We start from the raw sequence: 19,512 nt of genomic DNA, 5'->3' as shown, positions 1-19,512 counted from the left end.
TATCTCCATGCCACTCAGCTGTTGATGACAGGCATGTTATCTAGTGGTAGCTTAAGGAGCACCCACTAAGCTTTCAGATGTTATGGAATCTGTCTTTAAGGAAACTAGATCATAGATCGATGCTGCTTTAAAAATTAGCTCCCTGTTAAATGAATCTGTGATGGGGCTTAGGAGGCTTTTCTTCTGATTGACAACAAAATTTAGCTCTTCATGACCCATTAATGTGAAGGACAGCTTCAGCTTGTGACTATTTTTTATTTCTTTTCTTAGCAGAACAGCCACTTAAGAGATAAATCTGAATGCCCTTCAAGTTCAAGCTGGCTGCCAGGGCAGTGCTACTGTGAAGTGGAAAGCCACAGAGCAGCCACGCTTCATGTCGGCAGCAACTATCTGTGACTGTCAAGAGAATAGGGAGCAATTGCAAACCGAGTTCTGGAGACAGTAGCAAGTTTTGTGGAGCTGTCCCGATTGTTGGATATTATCTGGGATCCCAAAATGAAGGGGCAGTTCAGGAAACTATGAAAGGAGCCAGCCAAGGGAGAAGTTCTCCAGGCTTCCAAGGAGAGAAATCAGACTTGTGGTTTCCTGGGCAGAAGAGTCCCAGGCAGTAATCTTCCACTGCAGTGTCTACACTGCCCCAACCCCACCCCCCCCCCCCCCCCTTTTTCTTCTGTCTTTAAAAAAGCAAAATAAAAGAACACGTCTTGCTTTCACACCATCTAATTCCCAGGCATGGCCAGAAGAAAACAGAATAATGAAACTTATGGTAACAAATCTAAAATCACCATAGGGTCCAAACTGTCCTTGCAGGGAACATCTTTGTTTCCTGTAATAATTAAAAGGATTAACCTCCTTCCTTGTTTGTTTAATTAAACTACATATTTCTGCAGATATGCAAATTCACACTTCTGTTCCCCAGTTCTTCTCTCATCTTCTGCAAGGGCTAAATCCCTGGCAGTGTTCAAGACCAGGCTGAACAGAGCCTTAGGTGACATGGTCTAGTGCGAGGCACCCCTGCCCACGGCAGGGGAGTTAGAGTTAAGGTCCTTTCCAACCCAAACCAGCCTATGATTCTAGGTAACATTTTTACTTAACATCCTCCTCTGACCTAAAACTACACTTCAGGCTGCACCACTGCTCGTTGTGGTCATTGTGCCTTGCACACACACACAGACAATACAGTTTCAGAAGAGATTAGTGTGCTGTGAAGAGCAGGCACACCATCACCGCGGGACCTGAAATTTAAAAGGCTATTGCCAGTGAATTAGTTCAGTCAAGGATATTCAGATTAAGTCTCCAATTAGCAGCTGTAAACATGCGCAGTGCATCAATGTATCAATAAAGGCTGTTTCAGTGCAGAGAGCCCGCCCGCTCCTGTGCCGCTGAGCTCTGGCTCGAGGCCAGCGGGATGATGGCTTAACGACAGTGCTACGTGCAGAGCGTGAGGCCATCCGCCATCAAACACAAACTTTACTCCAGAGTACACTTCACAGACACGCTGCGGAGGGAAGAGGGGAAACCCATGCTTGCAGCGCACAGACTTCTCTGTTCTGGTTCTTACTGGTCTCCCTCCCCCCCCCCCCCACCCCCCCCCCCCCACCCCCCCCCCCCCCCCCCCCCCGCTGCACACATGCTCAGTTCCCACACTTGGGAAAAGAAAAAAATAATACTGTTTAATCGAATTTTAAGATTATTTTTGCCTGCTCTTGAAGCCCTCTTTCATCACCCAGGAAACCCCTTCAGTCCCCTCCTCTCCCCCAGGAGCCAAACCTGGATGAGCTGCACTAAGGAAAACGCATCTCAAGCAATCAATGAAGAGACAGCATCTCCTGTAATGAGTCCCAGGGGACAGGTGACAAGCACCACCCCAGCAGAAAAGCAAATTTGTAAGTAAGTGCAAGCTTATTAAGGAAATCTGTAAGGACTATTGCTGTACAGTCAGGCTCTCAGTGGGGAAAAAAGTCATGGAAACCAGCACAGACATCTCTGCTGAATACCCTCATCTGTGTGGTAGAAAGATATTTTCATAGTTCCTTAAATATTCCAGCCTTTCATTCTTTGTCAGCCCTTAAATCCTTTTCAGTTCTGCTACTAATCACCCACAGGATTACACCACATTTCTTTCTTTCTTCCCCCTGCAGCATTTAAAGAACTGCACATATTTTGAAGCTCTTGTGAGTTAATAAAGGTCAGGAAAGACGGCCTCAACACAGGCAAACTGTTTTGTTGGTGTCAGAGTTGCCCAAGCTGGACAACATCCCTTTTTAGCTATTCCTTTATTCTTAGCCTGTGGGCCCAGGGCAAGTGAGCAATGCTACCCGTGAGACTTATCAGCTCACACACAGTACACAGCACCCCTAATCCTTCCCCTGAACGGTTCGCTTTGGAGGCTTACGGGAGCAGCCCAAGATGCAGGCAGAGGAGGTGATGAGCCACCACCTCAAAGCAGATGTGCATGGGGACAGGGAGGCCCCAGCTGCTCAGCACGGTCCCTCCTTCGGGCCACTTCCCGGAACACCTCTTGTGGCCTCGCATGCCCCTGCCACAGTGGAGGCAGCACCACACCAGGGAGGTGTTTTTCTTTGTCCCCTTTGGCCCACTGTAAGTCTCTCCACTGCCAGAGGACAACAAGGTTCAGACTAACACAGTCATACTTGGCGGGTACCCCAATTATGCCTCAAGGGTCCTCCCAAAACTGTCAGAGCTGTCTGGGCTTCTGAGGCTACTAAGACATTACTGTATTACATAAACATAGAGAGATTAATGGTTCTCCAGTGTTGGTTATCACAGCAGTTGCACCAAATTAAGGCTAATTGATGAGACCAGTTATCTCCCATGTTAACTTGAGAAAGAAGCTGTCTCACTCACATCCCCAACCCATTTTTGCCTCCCCACCACCTTGTCAGAGGACCTTGTCTGCACAAGCACATTTGCTCCTGCACAAGATTTTGCGTAAATGAATATTTACGTTATCTATTTTAATGATTTTTGTCCACAACCTATATTAGATACAGTAGATTACCATCAGATAATTTCTGCTATGCTTGAACAACATGTGCAGTCTCTACCTCTAAGGCTTTGCCTGCAGATAAAGTTCTACTGCTCTGACTACACTGTACATTTCAACAGCATAATCTCTCTAGTGTGTGTGCAATTAAAAGGAATGAACATGTAAACAATGACAGCACCTTTCCACACAGAAGGGAAATAGGCTTTCCACATTCAAGGGAATTTTGTAATAATACCATATAATGTAATAGCTACACACCTGTTTTAAGGTTGGTTAGTGAGAAGAAAAAAAAAAACAAAACAAGGGTTGTAATGGCTCCCTCCACACCATCTACACAGTCAGTACTTGCCCCAGTTAGATGTCTGTAGACAGAAACTATGCACATCTTAAAGCTATTCACAAAAGCTCTCAACTCATAGACAAAGAAGCCAGGTCCCAAACTCAGCTGCAGGCAACATCAGACTCCAGATCTGAACATGTGCTGCTGAATTCCCACTTTTCCACTGGTCAAGCCTCTCCCATGGATTTATGCTGCCACCACCTGACAGAAGAGACCAACCCTCCAGGCTGGCTGCGCTGTAGCTACTGCCACAGGCTTCGACTCGCTGGCTGAGCCAGTAGTCCTGCACAGCCTGCCTCAAAGGTTCCCTGCCCAGCTGCCCTCCAGCCCCTTCCTGCCGGCTGCTCAGCTCCATCGCAGTCCCCTCTGGAGCCTCACCCAGGCACTCCCACTGCAGCTCACTGAAAAAATGGCCCTTGGGAGGTTTCTCAAGACACACTTCAGGACTGGGTCTCAAAATAACAATGTTCTTGGGCATTCAAGGTAGTTTCTGCAGGAAGCAGCACATCAACTGTTGAACAGGGAAGTGTTCTCTATGGTATGGGTTCAGGATGTTTCCTGAGGATGCATAAAGCCTGGAGTGGTCTTTCTGGCTCTGTTCCCTCCTTTTTCCTTTTCCTCTCCAAAACCTTTCCTCTCTGGCAGCCAGTGTGATGAGAGCAGCATGTACTCAGAGCCACCGCAGGGGCAGCTGGGGGTGAGCCAAGCTGGAGGTTGGATGGGGGCTGCTCTCCCAGGATGCCAGCTGCTTGGGCAGCCAAAGAAAGCAACCTTCATCCCTGTCTCTTCTGTTCCTTGGGATGGAGATGAGAGATGGTAGCTGCACAGCATGACTGACTGTGGTAATAGTGGTGGCAAGAAACAACCTGGTGAGGGCCTGCAGCTGGCTTTGCTAGAGGTGTGAGGTGCAAATGCTTCTCTGCAGCGTGAAACACAGAGGGGGAGGCAGGACAGATATGTAGCAGCAAATCAGAGCTAAAGGTGTGTATATGGGTATTTAGGAGTGGGGGTGAAGTATGCACTATATATGCCCTTAACTATGGTCATTACTGGCACAACTAGTGCCTTTTCCAACTGCAACCAAGACGCTGTACTAATACAGCTCATAATTAGTAGCAGTAGCTTCTATAGATGGAAACAGGCCTTCTACCATGTGCCAGCAAAAGACAAAGTAAACTAAAAGGAAAAAAAATATGTATTTATTTCAGTTGCAGACATCTTAGATAAGTGTAAAGAAAGAAAGAGCAAACAAGTCAACTACATTTTTATACTTGCCAAGAAATTATCACAGTGAGTGTCCCACTGGCACTGAGCCCTCAGGTCACCAGTGAGGTATCAGGTTATGTACTGAGAAATAGAATGGTAAAACACGTAACTTTGACACTTCATTTTTGACCACCATCTAATGCTGAATTACAGTAAATTGGCAATGAGGACCAGCATTTGCAAATCCTCTCATTGCTCCTCTGTGAAGAGGAAGTCTGTAAAACAGTTAACCAGGCAGTGACCCTTCCTGTTGGCCTGCTTCAGAGACACCATACACATACTCCACAGACAATGGAAAAGAGAAGACGAGTTAATTTAACAGAAACATTGGTGAACAGTGTCAAGAGTTATCAATGCACCCTGGGGACACTGTTCTCTTTGTGCACATCTAGTCATGTGCCATGGTTTACATATCTTAACAGCAGGACACAACACAGCATTTAATGTAGAGTTTCTCCTTTTTACACTTCTCAAACCACTTCTACCAGATTCCCTACCGGGAATCGGAAGAGGAAGGTGCAGTGCACACACAGTCTTCATCAAGAAGCACAACACCCTAAGACTGTTAACAATCTAGGAACAGGCAAGTTGAGGACTGACACTTCTGCCCACCTTCCTCCCCTCTCCCCCACACCCACCCCCCTAATGTCTCCTCTCCCAGATTCCTCTTGTTCTGCATCTTTTTTTTTCCTTCCCTCTTCTCATACTACTCACATGCTCCAGTGAGTGAGGGACTGTAGGGGACTTCCAGCACTCCCTGGAGCCTCAGAGCAGTCAGGAAGCGCCATGCTGGCACCCACCACCTTGAAGCCTGCTGTCCAGCAAACAGTGCCTTGCACCCTAGACTTTTACCACTAAAGATGGTGTTCCCCGGCCTGCACTGACTAGCACCTATCTCCCTGTACACATGACTGTAATAACTACTAGTGTTAATGGTATGAAACAGGTTTGTCACAAGGCAGTCAACTGCAATGGCCAGATAAAAATCATACCTGCTATCTATAACTTCAATCATATAAGGCTCCTTGCTCCCTCACAGGACACCATGTAAAAGATGGTCTGTTTTTCACATCTCAGATAAAATGTAGACAAAGACTGGGCACAGCACAAGAAATCACTGCAACATTTCCTCAAGTTTTCCACACTTTTTCTAGCACAGCCTAAGCCAAGCACCAGAGGAAGTGCTTCAGGCTCACTGATTTAAAAGAGCCTTTAGAAAAAACTAAGTAAGTGTATTGCTGAACTGGGGCCAATACTTTAAAAATATTTGCCTTATCAATCTGTATAAAAAAAATAGTGCAAGAATACATAAGCAATGATTAATTATTGTTATGACTCGAGGACAAGAAAAATGCAAATATATTTCTTGTCTGGATTTTCAGGTCCAAAACCAAGCACATGAAAGAGTCTATTATGACCAAAGAATTCATATGAACTAGATATATATAAGACTCAAAATGGTTATCTTTTTGCTTTAAAGTAGGATGGAATGCCTTCATGTTTGGCAAAAGTTACGGCTACCCTGACATTTTCAGCTGACAAGGTTTTGGACAAACTGTTTCCAGCCTATGCAGATGTGTTATGCTGTACTCCTGCAATTTATACTATTCATTTTAAACAGTGTGGCTTTTGGTATGGTAGTGTAGTTAAGCCTCCATGAAACTATTATGGTCAGCAAAATCTCTTGCCTTATTTTATTTGCAGAAGATCAGAGCAACAAGTAGCTTGTTTAATCAGCTGCTTTCTACTAAGTGCTTTGTATGGTGGCACTAAGTGTCTTTGTCTACTAATCTTATCAAACCACAATGATGAGAAAAATTACTGTAGGGAAAAGCTCCTTTCTGTCACTGAGAGATAGTAGATGCATATGTGAGAGTGAGTGATGGAAAGGAAATAGGGCTTACAGCTCTCTCCAAATCACTCACAGGAATGGTCAGGAGTGGTGTGCTGACGGGATGACATGCCTGTGAATAGTTTAAACAGTAGGAGATAGTCTACTTGGCATGAGCCTCCTTCATCCGTTTCCTTCCTCCACCTCACTACCCAAACAGCTAGAGACACTTTCTTGCTTTTCTGACCAATTCCCTGTCATCTCTTTTCAAAGCAGTGAAATGTCTAAAATAAATTGTTATGTAATGTTATCTAGCAAACTCTTTTGTCAAGCCCTCCCTCTCTCCCTTCGCCACATTCTGTGCCAATGCATGTTATTCGCCCCAGAGCCCACCACAGAGATCATCAGCTGCCCTAGGCACAGGTACCAGCAGCAGTTCCCAAAACACCTCTACCTCAGAGCTCCTCTACTAATCCAATAAAACCTTTTCACAGAAGCTTAGGGAGTCTTGTGTTGCTGGCAGCTTTCTAACAATGTTGTTTCAGTCTTCAGCTTTGTGACAGAAGGATTACAGTAATGATAAATCCAAAGAGGGCTTCAAATTCCCTCGAGCTGGCATGCACACATCCTCTGTCCCCATAAATCTAAAACCAGCACCACTTACTCACAGGCTTCCCTTCCTGACCTTCTCATTCTCACAAGCCAGGCCTCACAAGATGGATGAGCACTGTGTAGCATGCTGGTACCAAAGGACCACTTGCCCCTGACACAGTGGGAAAAGGCAATCCAATTGAAAGAGAAACAGGAAAAAACTTCTTAAAAAGTGAATAACAAAAAAAAAAATAAATTAAGATGTCATCTGATTAAAAATGCATTCACTTGGGGGTCATTGTGGTTTTATCTTCTCCCTCTATCCCACACCTTCTACATATGGAGTGGAATTACTGAAGGAATACAGACATGCTTGAACATCCCCACCACCCCAGGAAAAAAAATAAATAAATAAAACAGGAAAATCTGTCTAGCACAGCAGAATAAGGGGGAGACACACATACTAAATCAAGGAACTTGCTCAGGAAGCCACATGCAAGGTAAGGCAGTTTTACACAGAGACACCATCCAGATAAGTTTGCAACTCACTCAAAGAAATAAGAGTTTACTGTGAAACCGAATAAAGACACTGGTTTTAACACTGGCAGCTGGAATCTTTAATGCAAAGAAACAAGTTCATTTTTACTGTGTACAGGCTGCCCTGCATCAGTGTTATGGGCACAAATCCTCCTCCATTTAAACATATACTGTTGTTAGCAGTGAGCTGTAATGAACTGAATTATTCATTAATAATTACCTTGGGAAAAGACTGCATACAAATATTAATAGCCAGGACCAGCCCCCCTCCCTTCCAAAATGCAAGCTCAGCAGGAGGGCACTGACCTCTGAATCTTGCCTTTTCCCTGGTGGCTCTCCCAAGGATATCGTGCCTTGCAATGCGGTGCACACCCCTGCCAGTCCAAAGGACAAACACTCCCCATACCCAGAGGCACTATGCCACCCGTATTATTGTGTCCCTCCCCACACCACTGTGGAAGGTTTACACTGACATTTAGTAAGCAATGAGCCCTCATACAAAGACAAACTGAGAGGCACATATTTACTTAGGGCATATTGGCAGACACAATAGGTCTATAACTGCAAGTCTCTGGCTTTAAGAGCCAATGCAGTGCTGAGAAAGAGTCACAACAATGGATAAGAAGGTAGAGGAAAATACATTACCAGAATAGACAAATTTCACTGCTTTTCCATCATTGTCTAACTTCTAAGACTCATTAAGCATTGACTGCAAAATTACACACAATAAATAAGAAAAGTCAGGTAACCTGCCCTGATGCCACAGATGGACAAACCCAGGATAAACAGATCACTCTCCTATTAATGACACCTGAGAGCTCAAACTCATTTTGTTTCTCTTGCAGAATTAGCCACCTTCTGCCTTTCTCTGTGACTACTACATCTGTAAAGCACATGGACAGGCTCCTAATGCAGAGGAAGAAAGATAGCGGAGTAGTTACAGACTTCTCCACAACAGAGGGAAAGTAGGTCCAACAGCAGCCATCTGCTGCCAATGGCTCCGGTGCACACACTGACAACAGCATTTTCCCCTGCCTTCCATGGGATAAATCTACCAGTGCACTGCAGTCAGGTTCTTTAGAGTAATCATACATAGCAGGTACCAAACTCAAGTTGATTGTAATTTCAATACCCAACTCTGAGCTCAAACGTCATTCCATAGAGGCTACCCATGTTTCTGATCCAAGTTAAAGATACATGCATCACTGTCTGTATAACATTGACCCATTTCTCCAGTACCCTGTCCCTGCCGAGTGAAGAACCAATCTGAAAGATTCTCTGGGTGCCACTTTCAGAGAAGTATCTTCTGAAAGTTTCAAAAAGTCATCGAGAATAATTTGATGAGGAACAAAAACAAGAGCTAATATGCCCAGGTTTATAGTCATTTAACATTCAGATTGTCAAGTAAAAATTATACATTCCTGTGTATAATTAACCAGGCTAACTAATCTTGCTTGACAAACACAGATATAAACATCAGCTTTGACACTGAGCCAAGGCAGCCACTCTAGGATCTGTGCCAATGTTGAATTCCTCAGTCTGATATCATAAAATTACTTGTCTGTTGTATTTACAGTTCCAGTGGCTCTGGACTCTGCCGGCAGCCAGCCACAAGAACAGATCTGAACTTACCCTTTATGCCAGAACATGTGCATTTGATTAGAAAAGAAATTATGCATATTTCTTCTGGACAATGGTATTCATCAGACCTCCCATTGTAAACTAATTGCAAGGCACGCTGCTTACACAAGTATCAAAAATACTTTGTAACATATAATAAACCAGTATATTTCTATAGGCAGTATTGCTCTTCAGCTCTATTGCCAGTTTTGTTTTCCTGCTCCTTACATCTGTACTTTAAATAAGAAAATTCAGCATTTCACTCCAGTTTAGTTGCAAAGGATACAATCTGAATGCTAGAGAACAGAACTTTTCTTTCTTCATATATACACGCAAAAATATCTCACCACATTACTCGAGCTACGATGGACATGGTAAAACCACTCAATCCAAGCCCATGACATGTCATGCATTTCTTCAGCCCTCAGGAACAGAAATCTTGGTAACAACCTGCTTAAAGGACCACATTTCACAAACTACCTGAGAATACCCCAGCGTGTGTGGCAGGCAGAAGGACCCTACCAGAAAACCCTACCCAAGGTTCTGGTTTTCAGCACTCACTGGCCATGAAGTGCCACCACAAGAGACCTGCTTCTCCTGTGGCAGTCAGAGAAAGGCCACCAGGGTGAGCAGGGAAGTGTTATAGCTACAAGTGGAAGATGCAGAAAACATCCCATAAAAAAGTGAAAGGCCCACACAGAGACTCTGAAGCCAGTTCTCAATAGGGTTCACATCCCACAGGGACTAAATAAACTAATCTCACATTGAAAACATGCTGGGTTTTCTCTTCAGGCCCATATACTTGCACTGAATGTAAGCAGTTGGGTTCTGAGATAAAATCATCAGTCATGGGCTTCCTTCAGTACAGGTCAGCTCTCAGGATTATGACTTTCTGACTTATTTTCTAACCAGCAGGACTCACTAATGTCAAGCAAGTGACAAGATAAGCTCAAGGTCCTCAAAGGCAGCCCTGACACACACGATGGCACCCGAAAGGGTACCAGTGAACTCACAGTAGGACACGCTGCCGTCATGACCAGGGTGCAGGGTCCACACAAGGCACAGCCACACCAGTTCAAAGTACCTTCAACCCCTCACCCATGAGGACCAAGGCAGCCCACTGGCAGCATATCAAGCGCCGATTCAGCCACGGTGGCCAGGAAAACAGGTGCTGACAGCATCACTGCCTGACCACCGGGAGAGCTGCCCTTCTCCCACAGAGGCAGAGTTTAAGGGGGAATAGCCACAGCCTCTCAGCAGCAATGAGCTACCCATCCATCCTGCCACAAACATTTCCACACACCAGCCAGCTGACTCGGTTCCTAGAAAAAAAAAAGAATAAAAAAAAAAAGGAAAAAAAACTATGGTCTCAAAGGAGACATTTCTCAGATGGCTTCTTCTGGAATATTTTACTATTTTTTTATGTTGTTGCTTTTAATTATATTTTTATAATGCAGGGATTTTTCTACAGGGCACCACCTCAAGCCCCCACACATGCCAACTAACCCCAAAAACGGGCACTGGCACCTGAGGAGCAAGAAGCTGCAGCACATCACACTTTCTGCTGCAGTTTCCAGAGCATCACCTAACACAGAGGTGCTCCAGGTGACTGACCTCACAGACCAGGCTGCAGCTTTGCTTCCAGGACCCAACTACCCACCAGCTCCAAAGCTTTACCAAGCACCAAAGCTCTAGCAGAATGGAGACAGGTCCTCAAAACTAGAGAAACCTCTGTCATGTGAATCTTCTCACACTGAAGAAAAGCCTGAGCCATTTACCTACTAGGAAACGGGAAACACTGCATTATTTTCTATAAAAGACGAGAATGCCAAAGCCAACAAGCAGTACATTGGGTCTGTCAACAAGAGTGCTTTAAGAAGAATGTTGTCTGGTTATTTTGATCATTTAACCATGTCAGCTAATATTTTAAAATACGACTTACTCCAAAGACAGATTTGGATCACTGGTCTGCAAAGATGAAAGGTTACATTTCATTATCAGACCTCAAATGTCAACCAGCAGCTCTTAAAGAGTATTCAGTACCCTTGTAAAGTTTTACTTCTATCCATTCTCTTTGAGGCAATCTTAACTTTCTTGTAATGCTGTTGAAATTCATTTGGGAACAGCAAAATCCTGACTTATTTCTCTCATGTAGCTAAAGTTTCCTTTATTGGACAAAAGTCCTTCTTGTCTTCTTATGTTTGTGTAGCTACAAAAACAATATAAAGCACTTCACACTAAGTAGATAGTAAGCTGACGGAAGTTCATTTACTAAGCAAACTTCTCCCCCTCTTCTAGCACTTAGGCTGAAGATTAGTCATACTATTGGTTTAAAAGCATAAACCTCTAAATAATGAGGCTGATACTACATAGATTCATTTTTAAGGCAAGAGGAGTTCAAATGTAGCCAAGGCTTAAATTTTAGTTTAATTGCTCTGAACTCTTAGCTCCATCTAATACCTATATCTCAAAACAGTAATTTATAATAGCATTTGTCCAGCCAAGCAGTTCTGGTCCAGTTGCTCAGAAACACCCCACAACCTTCCAAATGTTAGGCTGTGGAAGTCTGGTGGGCATCCATTTTTATGTATAAGCTAGTAGATAAATACAATGAATGTAGGATTTTTGTGTATGCCCTCATAGAACCAGAAGACAAACAAAATGGACAGACTGAAAAGTAGAAGGGAAATGTCTGTAGGTGACGTGGGAATCTGCATGCACTGTAGGAGTCAGTTGGTTAGTCACAGGAATAACCTTCTGGCTGAAGGCGTCCCACATCTCAGTTACAGATGGCAGCTGCTATTCCAGGGCCACACATATCCATAGTAGTTATTATTATAATAAGGGGATTGCTTACTATTAACTTCTGATAGAAATTCCTCCTCATAGTTTCACAAATTATACTGAGTCCCTTTCAAAGCTGGACTGTCGTGTAGCACTTCCATACACTGGAAGACATCTTCCACGCTAAAGCACAAGGGCCAAAATTCTCTCTTTATAGAAAGCTATTTATAAAACACTCTGAACTGTCTGTTACTGCTATTTGAACAAAAATGACTGCAAGAACACTGCAACTCAGGTTTAAAATCATCTCTACAATCCCAAAGACCTTTCCCCCACCCAGTGCCAACAGCTTTCATGCATCCAGTTGACTTTTTTTTCCAAATACCTTGTGAAAATGCTGGACAACCTCCTCTCATTCCAGTCCAGCTTTAATGTAAGCCCTTGTTTCCCCCACACCCATGTAATCAGCAGTGTAATGCAGCAATGTACTTCCAACAGTAATCAGACAAGTCACCCAGAGAAAAAGAACTAGGATGACCTTAAAGGCATGCCAGAGCAGAATGGTTATTTATACCTCATAACACCAGGCTCACACCCGGAATAAATGAAATCCACTCTACTTACATTTTAAAACAAATCTACCCAAACTTTAACTGAACTGATAATCAGTAGTTCAGTGGAGCTAAGCACAGGAGCAGTGTTACAACCATTTATTATTCCCACCACCGTGTGCAAGAGCATGCACACAGGTTTTAAGGTGTTCCCAAGCACGGGTAAATACCACCATACTGCTTTGTTTTCTGTAAAGAAAAAAAGAATCTCAGTAGCACTCACACATCCCCCCTACTCAGTGCAAATGAGGACCAAAACAAACTATGACTTTTCACTTCCGTATTTTAAAAGTTTAATCCTTTTTTCTGACATACCACTAAAAGAAACAGGTGTTTTGAAAATGTACAATAAATTCTAGAGCTCAAGTCAGAAACAAAGAAACAGGGACATTTTCAGCATCTGGGATAATGAAGGAAATTTAGCTACAAGCCAGTACACTTCTGCCTCAGCAGAAATGAGAGGAGTCCTGAGGAGAAACGGTTGATGAGAAGCTCAGAGTGACCCAGCAATGTCCAGAGAGCCAACAGTATCCTCGGCTGCATCCAAAGAAGTTTGACCAGCAGGTCCAGAGGGTGTCTTCTCCCCCATTTACTCCCCTATTTTGAGACCCCACCTGGAGTCCTGCATTCAGCTCTGCGTCCCCCAATATAAGGTGGTTGTGGAGCTGTTGGAGGCCAGAGGAGAGCCCCAAAGATGACCAGAGGGCTAGAGCACCTCTCCTATGGAGACAGGATGACAGAGCTGGGCTTGTTCAGCCTGGAGAAGACTCCAGAGAGACTTTAGAGCAGCCTTTCAGTACCTAAAAGGGGCCTACAAGAAACCCGAAGAGGGGCTTTTCACAAGGGCAAGTGGTGACAGGACAAGAGGGAATGGCTTCAAGCTGAAAGAGGGTAGAGTTATATTAGACATTAGGGAGGAGTTCTTTACTGTGAGGGTGGTGAAGCACCGGAACAGGTTGCCCAGAGAAGCTGTGGATGACCCATCCCGGGAAGTGTTCAAGGCCAAGCTGGTTGGGGCTTCAAGCAACCTGGTCTAGTGGAAGGTGGCCCTGCACATGGCAGGAGCTGGAACTAGACAATATTCAAGATCACTTTCAACCCAGAACATTCTACGATTCTTTCATTGTCCGTTTTCATAGAATCACAGAAAAGCCAAGTGATCCCAAACTGAAGTTAAGACAATGTAAGTGCAAATAAACTTCTCTAGAAGGAAACCTGTAGTACAAGTGTCCTCTCAATTTCTGATGAGGAAAAGAATAAAAAGCAAAAGAAAACAAACAAAAAAAAAGTTTGCTCTGCTCAGACTGAGCATCCCCCGTTTCGTACCACATACCCAATGCGTCAACTATAACCTCTCGAAACTGCTTTGGGTATCTCATGGGCACAATCACCCAAATAATGGGATCCGAGGCATGTACCTGCTCAGGGGGCAGGCAGGTGCTTCGGGTGTTTTCCCTTCACCTGAAACAATGCTCCAGAGTAAAGGCATGATCAAGCCTAGACCTTTTTGGTGGGATGCTCCCCGAGTTGTCGGTTCCCTCTCTCCGCAGCTAGGGAGAGCAGCGGACAGCGAGGGGTGCAGCAGGGCTCCGGCCCCATAGCCGAGAAACGGGGGTCCGCCTGCAGCCACCGGGACGGTGCGAAGCGATCCCGATGTCACAGCCAAGGGCCCGGACGGGGTCCGTCAGCCAAACAGCCCGACGCAGACCCAAGCACTGGCAGGGCGGCGAGCTGCACCGGAGCGGCGCTGGCAGTAGCGGCTCGACCTCCGCACCCACACGCACCGCCAACGGCTCGGGAGCGGCTGCCCGTAGCTGGCGTCCCGCACTGGTCAGCGACTCCGCCATCCGGAGCGGGGCTGCGGGGACAGCCCAGCCGGGCTGCCTGCACCGACACCTGCGGACGGCCAGGACACCACACTGGCGGGCGCCCGTGGAAACTTTCTGTCAGGTCTCACCGGCAGCTGCGAGGCGGGTCGATCCGGCTGGGTGCCGGTGCCTGCGGGCGGGCGCCCCGCGGCCCCCTTACCTTGGATCGCTCCTTCACGTAGTACTTGCCGAGCCGGCTCCCGCAGTACATCACCAGCCGGTCTATCAGCGTGAGGAGGAAGTTGATGGCCTCGCAACCCTCCTCCGTGCCGCCGATCCACTTGATCTGGTCGCCGCGGAGGTGCCGCTTGGCCACGCCGCGGCTGGGGCCGGCCAGCTGCCCGTCAGCCAGCTCCCCGTCGCGATGCATCCGCTTTACCCGCTCCAGCACACAGTCCCCCACCACCTCCCCCAGAAAGTTGTCCAGGTAGCAGAAGCCGATGTCGTGCAAGCAAGGCACGATGTACTCCAGGGCGATTCTCTCCAGATCGAGCCTCATGATGTGCCCCAACGGCATGGTGCGGCGGAGACGGACGGGCGCGCCGCTGCCCTGACGGCGCCCGCGTCGGGAGACGATGCCCTCCGGGCCGCCGCGGGCTCCAGCCCGAGCCAGACGGGAGCTCCGCCGCGGTGCGGGGCCAGACGAAGTAAAGCGAGGGGAAAGTTTCTCTGCGGCGGCGGGCTGAGCTGCGCCCGTCCCGGCGGTGCTGCCGAAGCCCAAACAACGTGCGGGAAGCGGAGCCGAGGACCCCCGTCCGCAGCACGGCCGGGTCGGCAGATGGCCCCGCGCTGATTAATACGCCGGCTACGTGCGGGATGTGTGCTCGCGCCGCCGCACGTGGGTGGAGCCCGCCCGCACGGCACGGCGCGGCACCGCGCCGCACGGCACGCACCTCCCAGTCCCCGCCCACGGCCGGCCAGGACAGCCAATCGGCTGTTCCTGGGGGCGTGGCTAACATGCGGGTGGGGACAAGAGGCGGGGCTTTACACACGTGCGCGCGGGGGGCGGGGTTTGTGGGCCCGCGAGCCCCGCCTCCCCTGGGAGGCGTGGCCAGCGCCATGGAGGAGTTGTCCCTTCGCATGTCGGCCCCGGCGCCCCGCGGGGCATTCCCACCCGCCTCGGGGTCCTGGGCCGGGCCAGGGGGGTCTGCCGGCTCGCCCTGGAGTTCTCCCGCCGCCTCTCGCTCCGCGGTGGCGGTTTGAGCACCTGGTGGAAGCATTTCGTTAGGCGGCAGGTACCGGTCTCCTGGGCCAGCAGTGCGCTGTTCTGTGAGACGTGTGTGCAATCAAGTCACGGTTCCCTGAGTTATTTCCCCCGTTGCTGGCACCTCCCGGGCTGTCGGTGACTTCGTGCTGTGACAAACTTCATTGCTCGCTTCCAGGTGCGTCTTTGCCCGGCGTTACCTGCTTTCGGTAAAACCGGCCCTGCACCGGCCGACCACAGAATACGATCCCGCTGCCGCTGTTCAGTCCGCCCCGGACTGAACGGCTTGCACTGGGCTCAAAATGCTTCACGAAAAGTTAAAGAACTGCACAGCTCCGCTCACAGCACCCGACACGCCCGGGATTTGCTGAGCAAACAGACAAACCAACCAAGTCTCCACAGAGACCAAAACTACAGCAAAGCCACGTTACGGAGAAACGGTGTCCGCGGGCGAGCAGGGCTGGAAACCCAGCGGGACAGAGCCCGTCTGTCCATGGGAGGACGTGCTCGGAGGAGCCGTGTCTCAGGCGGGGAGAAGCGCCCATCCCGTCCCGGCACAGCGGCCGGTCACGGCGCGGGAGTTACACGCTGCAACCCAGCAGACTTCATCCCATCCAGAATCGACTCTGAGTATTCTCCCCGTCCAGCCACGAATCCCGCCGGGTCTGCACGCAGCCCGTGTTGCTGATGCTGCTTGAGCTGCGAACTGCGGACCCGGACACACGCAGGAGCGGGTCACGTATCCCACGTCTGTTCTGCTCAGGCTCTCCAGCGAGTCCCCCCTAGCTCACAACACCAAGCACAGGTGGGGTCCTCCAAAGTTACGCCCTAAGAACTCTGTCGAGAGCCAAGCGATCAGATAAATTCATATGCGGTGAGATACAGATTGTCACAGGACTTTATTCGATTTAGATACACACTTCACATTAAAGTGTGGTTATAATTAATAAGATACAATTCTGAATCTTATTAATCCCTTAAGGCTTATCTGAAGAATCAGTCAGGCATGGTAAGCTAAGAGCAGCTGTAATAATCAGCAAGAGATGCAAGATTAGTTCAGCTGCAAAATGTCAATGTTATGAAATTTAGATACATTAGGAAACATTATGGCTGCATTGTTCTACCGTTCACGCATTTTTGTCATGTAAAAGCCCTAAAATCCTTTTATTTTCTTGTGGTTTTTCACTCTCTTTCTTCTTTACATGTACATGTGTGCACACAACCCTGTGCCAGAATCAAGTATTTGTAGACTCTGAACACCGAGCCTTTTTATCAAATGTAACGCTGCCACTTTGGCAAGTAGAGGGCTGAGAGGGCTATCTTCTGGCTGTAGCTGAAGCTGGTCGTTGCAGCTCTATTTTTGTCCTTCTGATAGTCTTTTTGCATCAGGAAAAGCCACCTTAGAGAGTTAAGAGTTGTGCCTTAGAAAGTCGAGTCCACAGCCCCACTTGCAGCATAATGTTCACAGAGTTGTGAATGTTTTTGTTCCACAAGCATCGATAAGTTGTCTTCCTCAGGAGGGCTTCTTCTGCTACTTAGCAACGCAGGTTTTCCGGTGGACATTGTGCTTGTTTCCTTGAAGCACATCAGTGTTTTTCACACCTAGAATTTGCAGTAGCAGTCAAATACATTATGTTGCCATGTGAAGACAAAACGTCAGGAGAAACAAGCCCCAAGAACAGTAATTTTGTCTATTGGTATTTAGAGGTGCTATTTTACTTCAGCTGTTTGCTCCCCCCTGACTTTTGTGGGAAGCATGATGTTGATGAAGGTGCATAATAGAGACTGACTGCTTAGGTTACAAACTCATTCAGGATAACGATATGGGAAATACTGCTGGGTGCAATCTGTAAGCATGGAAAAAGAGTTTTTAACCTAAGCAATCACAATCTCTAGCACACACCATCACCAAGAAGGGCAAGTTCCTGCCTAGGCCACAGGCACTCTGCAAGAGCTCTCTCAATCCCCTTAAGGATACCAAAGCTGAGTGGAGAGATGCTGGGCTGCAATTAGTAACTCCCAAGTCATGAACTTGCCAATGAAAAGGCAAAGTAATCCTTAGTGTATACTATCTTGCACAAGGACCACCCACAGAAGAAATAAAGCAGGACCAGATATTGAACCTTCCTGAGTACTTCTTGTGCTCAGCCAACCACTCCACAGCTCCCCAAACAAAGCTATCATGTAGCATGTACAATATGAGTATTGCACAGGTCATGAATAAAGGCATGAAGGTGTGAAATAAGGGAATTCATAATGTCACCAACACCTTTGGACACCCACAAAGTTTGTTTATAGGGCTGTGTATCACAGGCATGAAAGGCGTCACCACATTTTAATTAAAAATCCTACATCATTCAATTATATATGAGCTATCCCTCTGCCATGTAAAGTTCTACTTATCCTTATACTGTAGACATTTTTATTTTCCATTTTAAAATTAACTCTATATTTTCTCATTTTCCACTCTAGAATATAAAATTAATTCTCTATTTTCTCATTTTCCACTGTCGAATCTCATCTCCAAAACTTTTGTGTCCTGTATATCTGCTGCTTACACTTTCTCCATGGTACATACTGATAGAGTCAGTAGACTAAACCAGGACGTTCTGCTGGCAGAATGATTTTAAGGAGGTTTGGTTTAGAGGATAAGGCTGATTCGTGTCAGTAAAGCCTGCATACCTTACACACTAAAGCTTTTTTTTCCCCTTTCTTTTTGACAGTAGTGTTTACAGATGAACTGCTCCACACTCTTTAGGGCAGAGAGTTCTAGACGTTTTGAGTCTTCTTTTCAGATTCTTCCATTCAGAAAGCCAGACTCCTTCTGTGCCAAGAACTGAATTGCAAAGGACCTAGTGAGAGAAAGGGAAGATAAAATTATTCTTTATATCAGTGAGAAACTGAGAAATAGTAATTTTAACACCTCACAATGTAATTCATAGAGCTGATGTCTCACAGTCTGGTAAGACAGTAATTGAAACCCTGCCTACAGAAGGAAGTTTTCTGATGATGTGGGTATGGTTATACAACCGCTCTCACAGAGGGGTAGGCAGCATTTGTACCGGGGTGACATGCCAGCGCTAGAACACCTTGCCATGACTGCCTGAGAGATCACTAACACACCTGCCCTTCCCACTCCTCTGCAGCAGGGTTCATCCCCTCCTCCGCAGGGCTGACAGAAGGGAATGCGTGGGTTTGCCTCAGCCACTTCAAAAGCGCAAAGTGCAGAGCTTTAAACCCACCTTCACTGAGGCTTAGCTTTACACAGAAGCAGCAGGGGCATCAGCACCTCTGCCATTCCTCTGTCGTCTGTGCAGGTATCAACTCCTGGCAGAGCAGCCATGTTTTGGTGTGGTGTCTCCTCTGACTACAACAGTGAGACTCGCCAGAGCTCCTTTGTCAGCACCCTTAATATTATGTCATACTGAAAGCAGGTGTGAGAGCAAAGGTACGTGTCATGGCTTGAGCTGATCTAGCAACTTGTTCAGCGCCTTTTCCCCCACACCCCTCTTTGCACTTGCTTTGGCACACTTTGGAATCCTCCATGGACAATCTCATCTGCTAAGGTGGCAGAAAAGCAACCCTGAGAAAAATAATAAAGAGTCACTGTCTGCCAGGTCAGGGAGTTGAATGTCTTGGGTCAGGTCCAGTGAGATCTACTGGACTGACCCCTTTGGGCAGGGTTGAACAATTTATTTGATAGCTGAGCCCTCACCAGTGTCTTTCCTCCACTGCCACAGTTATCTGACCTGTATCGGGGTTCAGAGTTACTTAACGTGTGATAAAACTTCAGGGTAGGCTTTGATTCAGCTTAACATCTACTGAAGATTGCCTCGTTTATAGTAGACTG

The 19,512-nt window shown here is 46.9% G+C and overlaps 1 protein-coding gene across 1 annotated transcript in view; it reads right to left on the bottom strand.

Moving 5' to 3' along the window:
- EGLN3 (egl-9 family hypoxia inducible factor 3) overlaps positions 1–15,297 on the bottom strand; it is a 30,524-nt gene extending 15,227 nt beyond the window's left edge. The window contains exon 1 of the mRNA XM_005149299.4: positions 14,619–15,297. Within this exon, the coding sequence (XP_005149356.1) occupies positions 14,619–14,975 (357 nt within the window). The 5' untranslated portion in view covers positions 14,976–15,297. The remainder of the gene's footprint in view (positions 1–14,618) is intronic.
- Between the last annotated feature and the right edge of the window lie 4,215 nt (positions 15,298–19,512).

Source organism: Melopsittacus undulatus, chromosome 4 (assembly GCF_012275295.1).
Source record: "Melopsittacus undulatus isolate bMelUnd1 chromosome 4, bMelUnd1.mat.Z, whole genome shotgun sequence".
Taxonomy (NCBI): Eukaryota; Metazoa; Chordata; class Aves; order Psittaciformes; family Psittaculidae; genus Melopsittacus; species Melopsittacus undulatus.
Note: the sequence above shows the minus strand (reverse complement) of the source record. Positions and strands in the feature narration are given on the sequence as shown.